The sequence below is a fragment of the Plectrocnemia conspersa genome, unplaced genomic scaffold (genome assembly GCF_051122295.1).
Source record: "Plectrocnemia conspersa isolate PC_06_02 unplaced genomic scaffold, ASM5112229v1 ptg000003l, whole genome shotgun sequence".
NCBI classification, from domain to species: domain Eukaryota; kingdom Metazoa; phylum Arthropoda; class Insecta; order Trichoptera; family Polycentropodidae; genus Plectrocnemia; species Plectrocnemia conspersa.
The window spans coordinates 20,441,616-20,453,130 of NW_028277167.1; the positions used below are offsets into that span (position 1 = coordinate 20,441,616).

Here is an 11,515-nt window from a genome sequence, read left to right on the forward strand (position 1 = left end):
AGATGAAGCCCATTTTCACCTAAATGGTGTCATTAATAGACAGAACTGCAGAATTTGAGCTTCTGAAAATCCAAGGGTTGTACACCAAGATCAGCTGCATCCCCTTAAATGCACAGTCTGGGGCGGAATTACATCATAACGAATTATTTGACCATACTTTTTCGGAGATTGTGAAGGTAATGCATTGAGAGTAACCGGAGAGTGATACCGAGGGATGATTGAAAATAATATTTGTCTAGAAATAGGTCGCAGAAATAACTTATGGTTTCAGCATGATAAAACAACTGTTCATACAAAAGCAACAATAAAGCTTCTTCGTCAAAATACTAATTTCACTCGGAACAGAAAGTAACTGACCACCACGTTTGCCTGATCTGACAGCTCCAGTTTATTTCCTTTGGGGTCAGGTTATATTAACACACCTTAAACACTTCAAGAGCTAAAGAATAATATTCAAGAAGAAATTAAAGCATTATATTCAGAAACGTTACAAATTGTCATGGGACACAGCCAAAAAAAGCTCGGCTTTTAAAGTATATCATATTTCACAATTATATCTAAGAGAATAAATAATTGAAATTAAAAAATCTACATCCCTTGGTTATTCAAAAGCTATTCAATTTTTAAAATAGAAACTGACTTTTGCACCATTATTTGAACTATCCATATTTAACTTTCACTATAACCTAAAACTGTCAAAACAGTTTAGTTTATAAAGGAGATTTAATACATTTTTTAAAAATAATTAGATTTGGATCACATTGGCACTTAAGATAATCTTTAAGCTATTAAGAAGTAATTGACTTATAACAATTGTAGCAAATTTATTAAATAAATATTACACTTTATTTATAGCAGTTGTTACAAAACACCCGACTAAATTAGAACGATCATATTTCATGACTTACATCAAATCAATTTGAATACACGAGCTGTATATAAACTGGAGAAAAACATTATTACAGAACTTAGTAGCTAGTGAAAAAAGCAATGAAATTAAATTACAGCTGCGGTGGAAATCCGACGAAAAGGTATTTATAATCGCATAAATGTAACGAACTACCGTGGCGTCATTCCAAATAAACACACTCGTTTAAGACTTGACCGAGCGACTGACAACTCATTGATTTGCCCAACAATGCCGTGTATATTTCAATATAATTAAATCTCTTTTTCTACTTATTCTAAGCTAAAAAATATCAGGATTTTACGTTTGTCGATAGATACTCTTGTTTACAAGCGTTTGATGTTCAAAGGCGATTGTTCGTATTGTATTTCGACGGCGCATGTACTACTCTTTCTGAGTTGTTTTATTTTTTTCAGGAGAATATTTGGCTTCTGAATTATTTGTTTTGATGTGTCTATAAATATATTTAATTATATAATATTTTATTTATTTTAAAACAAGTCAAACAAACGCCATTACATACATTAACAGAAAGCTTTCTATATTTATAACTCATGTTAAATATATTTTATTTATAATGCATAATATTTTTTAATCTATAATAAAATGCAAACTGTCTATTTAGAAAGTAAGTTATTCTTATATTTCACAAGTAAAAGAGGCTTCCATTAAATAATTACCGTAAAAATATAATATGTTTAATTAGGTTTTTTTTTTAGGTATTGCGTATGTTAATTAAATCTACGTTTAGTTTAAACAATGACTTTTAGCAGATTACTTGCCAGTATGTTGAGGTGAGTTCTTGATTTGTTCAAATATTGTCCACTTATATTATTAATTGTCTTTTTTTACACTGACAAGTTGCAGGCATTTAATAGATAATTGATAGGCCAAACCAAAGCACCGGCCATCAACCTGAGTCTCAAATCAATAATATTGATATTATATATGAAGATTACACCCCAAATCTGAGCTCTATAAGATAATACCAGTTACATGATAGATTTATATATAATCATATTTTTCTCAATGGTAAGCCTGAATTTGATCCTGTGAGCCAAAAAGTTTCTTTTTGTTCCAAATATGACTTTTTCAAGTCAGTTTTCTTTGAGATAAATTCCTAGATATTTGTCGGAGTTACCTTGTGGTATCGATTTTCCGTTGAGGAATACTGAAAGACAAAAGTATCTTTGTTTAGCGTATATAAATGTAACATGGATTGATTTAGTTTCATTAGCTCTGATTAGCTCTGATTCGATTTAGAGACCCAAGCTTAGACTTTTTAGAGATGATCTTACAGTCTCTTCGATGCTATTGTTGGGTCAGTATCAGACACCATTATTCTAGTATCGTTGGTAAATATAGAAATTTTAGTTGAGCATCGATCCAAGAACACTGCCCTGAGGCACACTTAATGATAGATGGTACAGTTTTGTGTTTACTTCTCTGATCTTAATTTATAAGTGTCTATCTTTCAGATAGGATTTGATTATTTAGAAGATATTGTATGGAAACAGCCTGGAATATATACATCTAAGAATAGTCTGAGCACTATTTTTATTTAATATGTTTTTTCTAAAGCCAAATTAATGATTTGTCAGAGATTAATTTCCAGTATTGCTGGTTTGATTATTTTTAAAAGTATTTTGTATAATATTTTGACATAACTGGTAAGATACTTATAGGTCTGTAAGAGGCGATATCGTCTGGTTAAAAATGGAAAAATATTCTTTATAAACATCTTTAACATATTGTTATGACGTAGAAAAATACAAGCCTATGATTTTAACGAGAATATTAATATGTACATTGTAAATAAATTCAGTTATAATATAATAAAGTCCCCTCAAGACCCAAGTCTTTTTAAACTTCTATGCAATCTGGGAGATTGCAATTAGTGATTATTATATAATTTTATTTCTGACGAATCATAACAGATTAGGATCTCCTAGATTTTTCTAAACTCACTGATGTATAAATTCGAGCTCGTGCATGGTGACATATGTCAATTAAAGGCTGCAATATAGATTGGAAGACTTATAAAATATTGATCAGCCAGAATAAATTTCTAAGATATAAAATCTTTAAAAGTTAATTATATCTTGCTTTTAGTCGCTTAAATAAAGTGCAAAATAAATATGTAAATAGTATTTCCAATATTTTCTATATAATATGTTTAAATTATATGTTGTCATTAGTTAACATTTTAAAAAACACATAGTAATCAGAAAACATATAAAATATTATTTTTTATTCTATCATGATACGCTAATACATATGATTTTTAAAGTATAATTAAGGCATGTTGTCTCAGTTATTGAAATCATAGATAATAAAATATTAGTTCTTGTTTCAGAAAAATATACTGTTATTAAAAAAAATATACTTAAGTGAGAACATATTTTTTTATTTATTAGTATACTTCTGACCAAAAATAATTAAGTAAACATGTAATAAATACTAATGCTTGAAAAATAAGTTTTATTATGTGTAATTTCGAGGTAAATTTATTAGGCATAAAGCTTCGAATATAATGGGTATAAATTTAACGTTAATTTTATTGCTACACAGATGTTGAAGCGTCTACTATGAAAATATAAGCTTTACAATGTTTCATTTTATTTTTTAACGTTTTATATTTACATTTACATATTACAACACCGGAAGGCGACAGGAACGAGCGCACAGATTTAGAATCACTGTTGCATCACACTTTGCTCTACCATTAAGCGTTCCATTTTCAATGGGGTGGAAAACGAGCTTTTCGCAATTTCGTATTGAGCTTATGGTTCGTTTTAAGATATCTTATTGCTCTTTATAAATCATTACTTGTATTTCAACAATATAAATATAGAATTAAAATATATTATAAACCATAATTGTTTAAATACGACATATTTTTTTTATTAATATTATATGTAAATATAAATATTATTTTTATATTACTTGCTCTAGACCTTGCTCTAGGAAATGTATTTCTGTTGAAATTTTATGTCCAACTTGTCGATACATAAATTAACCGCCGATCGTTTAACGTTTAACGATCAGACAGTTAGGTGATATTGATGAACGGCGAAAATGTGACCGAGTATATCATTTTGAAGATCAAAATAATAAGAATATAAACGATTGGGCCGGACTTGAATATAATTAATGAAGCTCGTAACTGAACTTGGCTTTATGTCAACACTCCGACTGATCTAGGCTATTTTCGGACTATAATCTCTTGTGTGTTTGTATATGTATCCACTATATGCATGTATGTATGCATATAAATATATGTTATTATTATTTTGTATTTATTTAATAAAAAAGGTTTTAACTACGCAGTAATTTAGTAAATAATGTAAAATTTTAAGTCATCATTAAAAGCAGATCGTAATAAAATAATAAAATAAATTGGAGTGAAAATAAAACAAACCAGCACAATAGTGGTATAAGTCGGTAACTTATACCCGAAAGACATAGTTTCGAATCTCACGTATACTTTAAGGTTTAATTACTATGGCGTTTGTTTGTATGAATATTGTGATAATTAATTAGGATCGAATTAGGTATTAAAACAATCTAATAATGAGCTACTTTAGCTCATAGAAAATATCATTAATGTATTCAAAAAAAAAGATTAATAATATTGAGGATCCCTTTGTCTGTGTAACTTTAATCAAATAATAATAGTGTAAGTTTACAGTTAAATGTAATTTTAAGTCATTACATGCCTCTATCTATTATAAAAATATATCATATAGCTTATAAAAATCTAAACTGGATATATAATATAAATTTAAATAATGCTACCGATGCCATTTAGAATAAAAAATATTATAAAACTTAATTATGACTCAGGTACAATTTCTTACTTTTTGTGCAAACGTATTATAACACCATAACACAAAAATAGGTAAAAAATATTATCAAATGTAAAATGTTTTATTACTCGTTTTCCTTATCAATAACATTTATCTAACTATTTCAGATTGTGTCATATAGAGCAGGAGCAAACGCGTATATTAATATAAACGCGATTTTGATATATATTTAATACAAAAATATATATGAAATATATTGTGGTATACCATCAAAATTAGAAAAAAAATGTGAGAATCTTTAAGTCAAAATTACTTTTTATACCACTTTTCTCCTACAGATTTGACTCATAAATTATTAAATTCTCATTTCTATAAAATAGCTAACAATCTTAAAAGACTCTTTGTTTAATTTGAGGACTTGGTCATTTAATTTGGAAAATTTAAAAAAAATAAGCGTTGAAAAAAATGTACGTAAACTGATCTGAAAATATAAAATAACTAAACATACTAAACTAGTTTTTTATTTCCTTATTTTAATATACATATATACTAGAGCAAACACTTATTTTTTATTTTGTCTGTAAAAAATATTTAGTAATATTGATAGCTAATTTATACCAAGGATTTTCGACATGCAACTTTATATGAATTTTTGGCAATCTAATATAATACAAAATTATTGATGGTATTTATGTTACCTTTTATTGAACAGCTTATTTATATTATATTAAATACTGTTGTATTATTTTAATTAAAATCATATTTTTTTTTTTAAATATTTTAAAAATGTAAGATAGTAAAAATGACAATAAAAAAAACTTTGAATAACCATTTTCTATATAAATTTTACGTACAGTATTTCTGTAAAAAAACAGAAATATAAATATTAAATAATATTTAAAATCATCAAAATAGAACTGATCAAATTTTTTTTATTGATTTTTCTAAAAATACTGTAGTTGGTATAAAGTCTGGTTAAACTATTTTTTATATTACTAATATTACTAATATTTAAATATAACTAAAAGTAAATGATTTATGGATATATTTATTAATAAATTGAAATTTACAGACCTGTGGCAGCCACGACGCAGGCTGTGCAGGAGGACCTCGACTTTTGCTCCTGGCACGCCAGATTCTCCTGCTGACATGCTGCACCACGCTGCTGGATGATCTCGACTTCTGCATCACCCCTCCACCTACCGGAGACGAATTCGATGATGAACCGTGACCACTACCACCAGAACCGTGACCGCGACCACCGTGCAAAAGTTGCGAAAAGAAAGAACCAGCACTCCTCTCCGGCGTAGACACTATTTCGAACACGTCCAGCCACTCTTCGTCCGTTTGACAACCCTTACTCAGACCATCGTCATCCCCCGGCTTACTGATCTCGCCCTTGGGCTTTATATTCCTCAAGTTCTTATCATAGTTTATCCGCTTAAACCTATCCACTTTATCGGCATCCACACTCTTCTTTCTAGCCATTCTCAAGTATCTTTTAATCGTATCGCTCACTGACTGCGATACATCATCGTGATCCACGCTACTTCTTCTCCTAGGAGATTTTTTATCGTCCGATTTTGAATCTTTCCCACCTTCACCGTCTTCTTCAGCGGCTCTCTGCTTCCTTCTCTCATGCAACTCAGCTCTCAATCGTTTCAATGCATCTTCGCTAATCTGATCTGTCTGTATTCCAGTCTCAGCCTGGAATCCTCCACTCTCTCCAATCACTTCGACTAAAGGCGGTGGTCCAATTGACGCTCTACCGGGTTTTTCCCAAGGCCCTTCTACATAATCTTCATCGTCTTCTTCTTCATAATCATCTTCTCGCCTCATATGATGCAATGAACTTCTCCACGTTTGTCCCAAACTAGTACTACTACTACTAGTAGCCAATCCGCTTCTAGTTGGCCTAAAATTTTTAGTTTGCCGCAAATCATAATACAACTTCTTCAAAAGCTTTCGGTCCGTCAATAAATCTGAAATCACATGATTTCTATTGGGAGATCTGCTATAATATCTACTCAATGTATCTAAAAGCGATCTTTGAACCGGATCTCCATCAGCAGACAATCCAGAAGCTCTTCTCGCATTCCTTCTACTTCTTTCGTTCTCGTTTTGTTTTCCAAAAACCAACGCTAAATGTTGCTGTAATTTATCAATCAAATCTTGATATTCAAACCCTGGTTGACCTGGTGGCGGAGGTGGTTTATCTTGAACGTTTAAGTATTTCTGAATCATATCGATGAGCTCTTTTTGGTCCGGATCTTCCGCTGGTGCTTGAATGGTAGTGGATGACCCAGGTCCAGATTTCAATACCGATTTAGGATCTTTAGACGTCGATGGTCCAAGAAAATCTTTCTTTAATTTACTTATATCGAATCGTCCACCGGATGTTTGCGTAATGATCAAATTGCCTATTGGTTTTTTGGTCGGTGGAGGTATTTCTTCCGCTTCATCAGCAGAGCTAGTTTGTCTGCAGCTGCCGCCTTTAGTTCTGTCTCTGCGTCTTCTGTGAGGTCTGAATCCTATAGCTCCAGGATATGAGCTTTTCCGCCATAGTAAGAACTTAGGTTCTTTCTGACAGACTTCTTGAAAGTAAGCCTCGATTTTAGGTATGTCTTCCGGTCTGTTCAGAGCTCCTTCCGGGATAAGTCGACGACCCGCATCCGCCATATACTTCCATGTCTTGCGGGTCAAGAGCCACCGCTCTTTAGATGGTTTGCGTAATTTTCGCGACTTGCCCATGTTGTCGGGACTAGCGCTAGAACCGCGCCTTCCACGTTCCGCCATCACATTTGACATTCACTGATGCTCTCTCCACTGACCACTCTCGTTTCATCACACTGAATTAAAAACTAAACTGTCACTGATTTTTGGTCTAGAACATTTTGTTTGAGGCTTCCTGATCACTCTTCGGGTGGATCTTTTGAAGCGGCACTGGGGTTTTTCGTCGGCGGTGACATTATAAGGCACGTGGATATTGACAGGGATGTCAATCGAGACCAAGACTAGGACTGGTCAAGGGTTGAAGAGATGTCCAGCGGCCGGCGCGCGCGCGACGCCAAGACTGGCGCGCCGCCGCCCCCCCACTGCCAGAACTAAAGTTTTACACACGTATTATAAATAGCTGTTCCACTTGTTATTTTTACGGTTACACGAAGGAAGTTTTTAGTTATGGCTGTGGAACGACAAGGTGTGCGATCGCCGGACAGGTGGTGGTCTGCCACTTTAAATGATTTTTTCGGAAAGTCGATATAAAGCGAAAGAGCTTTTCTTTTTCGATTACATTATACGAGAGTTCAACGTTTGATGTCGAGTAGATTTGTGAAAGTGGATAAGATAAAAGCTTTTCGCGTTTAAAACTACGTCAAGGTCATTAACATTTTCCCACCAAGTTATATATATGCTTGTTATACCAATATATTTACAGTTATCTAACCTTAGGTTATAAATATATGATGATATAATGAAAAAAATCAGATTAGTTAATTATAACTATTTAAGAGTTATCATCAAATACAGTTATTTTGTTAATACATATATGAGCCAATAATTACCGCATTTAAAATTGATATTTATTATTAGTATACTAGTGATATAAATATCGTCAAAACATACAACAATTTCTGACGAATTATTCTTAAAACAAAAAATTTGTAAGCGATCAAGGAATTGTATTTATTGGTAAGTTAAATAAAAATTAGAGTTTATGATATAAGCATACTTTAAATTTATTATGATACATTAGAAAATTTAAGTTTTAATAAACCAACATAAGCAAGTCAACTTAAAAACTACCTTTATGCTGTATTTATATGATTCTAAGAAAAATATTTTGAAATTATTATCGCTGTTCCTTTCATTTTCAATCCGCGCGAACCGGTGATGTACATTCAGTGTACATTTAAAAAATATGTATAAATTAGTAATTAAAAATATTAGAAAACCACGAATTTTATAATAAATTTAGTATTGTAATAATAGTCGTACCAATTATCGTAACATACGTGTTAAACACAAGTATTCTATATAATGCATGAATTGAACTAACCAAATATTTATTTACAATAATAATAATAATAAATTAAGCTTGAAGTAATGTTTTATAAAAATAAATTTGTACAATAGTTTTGTAATGTTTTATAACCGCTGCATAAGAATGGGCGTGCCTGTGTCAGATGTCTTAAAATATTAATGATTTCTAAAAAGCTTTTAATAGAGGTCAGAAGTATTTGAATAACAAAAAATTCTCACGATTTTTTCAACTTCTCAAATCAACATAATGTTTGCTTTGGTAATCTAAGAACTACATTCATAATCAGATAAAAAAAAAACCGCGCTGCTTGGGAATCGACAGAATGCAAAAATGTAAGTGGGCTTTTTACAGAGCTACAGAGCTACCTAAATTTTATTTTTCCAACAATCTAAAATGGTTTTTAATAAATACGAAAGTCCGAAATTCTATTAAAACTAAACGCTATATAATCAATGCAAGTAGATAGATTCGTTCTGGTCCTTCAATTTTTTGCATCCAATATAACAAATCATCAACTTATTGTAGTTTGTTCTGTTGAATGATTATCCAGTTCCCTCTTCGTCATTAATATAAAGATATCTACAATAATATACTGTATTATTATAATCTAATAATATATGTTACTTTATTTGTTTATCAAAATTTCTCAAGAAAATCAAGAAGTAAAATGAGAATTTTCATTTCACGAGAAATGAAATACATCAAAAAAGTAAAATTTTAAAACTTAGTTAAAATCTTCCGAAAAGTTTGTTTAATTGTTTTGATTAAAAGGCAATTTTGTTGACGGTGACTTTCGATAAACTAATTTAATAAGCGTATAACATTTTATTTGACATATTATATTCATATACATGGTTGTTTAAATGTCAATCAGTGTATGATGATTGTCATTTAACACTTATTCAAAAAATATGTATGGCAATTAAATTTATCTATGATATCTCTATTTTTGCAAGTAAAAACCGTTGATAAAAATACGCAAAATATAGTAAAATAATTTATAGGGCATACTATAATTATATGTGAAAAATAATGTTAAATTATTAATTTTTATGGTAATTTGTAAATGTTTTTCTTTAATAATAGACATACATTTTAACATACTGAGGATATTCTAAAAGTAAACATAGAAAGCTAATGAATTTGAAATATTTCTGAAGTATTTTATTTTAGGACATAGGATAGTATTATAGGTCAACCTTTATTTATCTTTCAACATAGTCACCATAAATTTCAATGCATTTGAGGAACATAGATATGATTTTTTTTATTAGCGATTGTTTTATATTTTGGTACCTAGTGCGCGCGGGTTTTAAAACATTTATTGACAACTATTTCATAAAAAAGTTTTAACTTTTTTTTATATTCTCTAAGAACAATAATTATATTTTTTTCAGACATCTATTTATCAAGAACATTACTACTTTTTACATAAAATCAACGACGTTTCATCAACGTAATAGAAACAAGTTAGCAACACATTTTAGTATTAGAAATTTTCATTGTATTTTTTTAAGTACACAATGCAACAACAGTATTGTAACTGGAGCCTGGCAAACTGAAATACGTCACGCGGAACGTAGCTGAAATGGCATAGTATTAATCGGTTCTTTTTGTATTAGCCTTGTATCTTGACTCTTTGAATATCACTCGCAGTTGGGTTTGTTAAATGTGTTTCTATTATTTTTAATTATAAATATCGTATTTGAGAGAACTTTACTTCGATAAACCCTATTTGAATTTTACATGGAAACTTATTATATTCCGTTGGGTATACTGAAGCAAAAATTATTTTTTACATAAATTTGCCTTCAGCATAAGTATTAGAAGAAAAAAATGTACAGAAAACTTCTCGCAACTGAAATAAATCCAATTAAAAATTATTTATACATGTTTTTAAAAAATCAAAGACGTCAGTAAATTTGACACAAGCTACCACGATTGTTACATCACCGCGAAAGACTAAAAAAAGTCGCCGTAGTACGTTTGCCCCCGCAATTACGTAGCGCCGCGGCATCTACCCACTTAAGCTTTTCGTGTATACAAACACGCCAAGGAGACCTTTAAAATTAAAGTATGTCTCTGTCCAAAGTTTTACACGCTCGTACTTGAACGGACCCCAACTCTGATATGAATCTCGCTTGGGAACGCCCTTTTCCGCACATCGGATGGGCAACGGACGAAAATATGCAGATATCTTTATTTATACACTAGCAAAGTTTTGAGTGAAATGTTTCAAACAATCGTTAAGTCATTAAGAGAGATCAAAACAATAAGACGATCGACCACATTAGAGCTCATCGCCGATTATTTACTGCCCACTAAATGCTTTTCATTCATTCCGCACTGGACCACCTAGAAATTTTCCAAGAATCAATATCAGCTCTCAAGCATTCGTATCAAACATTATCATATTATATATATTTTTTAAATCATACATGATCTAAATATAAGTTGTGAATATTTTTAGATCTTCGTCCGAGACTAGCGAGCACCAAAAATAATCCGAAATGCCGTTTATTTACGTATCGTTCATTTATTAAATTATATTTTGTCTTTGCTTTCTTCGGCTCTATTCTTGGCTAATAATGAATATTTTTTTCTTCACGTACAACGCTACTCGACCTTGCCATTTGAGTTATGTCCACACAATTAAACTTTAAAAATATTAACTCGCATATTTATGTGTGTAGGATGCCCGAGGCCCAATATATCTTTATAGGTGATGAGAGCGAAACGACTTTATAAACGGACTGA

The 11,515-nt window shown here is 30.9% G+C and overlaps 1 protein-coding gene across 6 annotated transcripts in view; it reads right to left on the reverse strand.

Annotated features, from left to right (window-relative positions):
• The window catches only part of RhoGAP102A (Rho GTPase activating protein at 102A), an 84,486-nt gene that overhangs the window by 29,955 nt on the left and 43,016 nt on the right, over window positions 1-11,515 (reverse strand). For 3 of the 6 annotated variants that reach the window (XM_088182526.1, XM_088182525.1, XM_088182527.1), the window contains exon 4: window positions 5,791-5,915. In XM_088182526.1, coding sequence (XP_088038652.1) covers window positions 5,791-5,915 — 125 coding nt within the window. Of the gene's footprint in view, window positions 1-5,790; window positions 7,817-11,515 lie in introns of those variants that run through there. The other 3 variants (XM_088182524.1, XM_088182523.1, XM_088182522.1) reach the window with 1 other exon arrangement.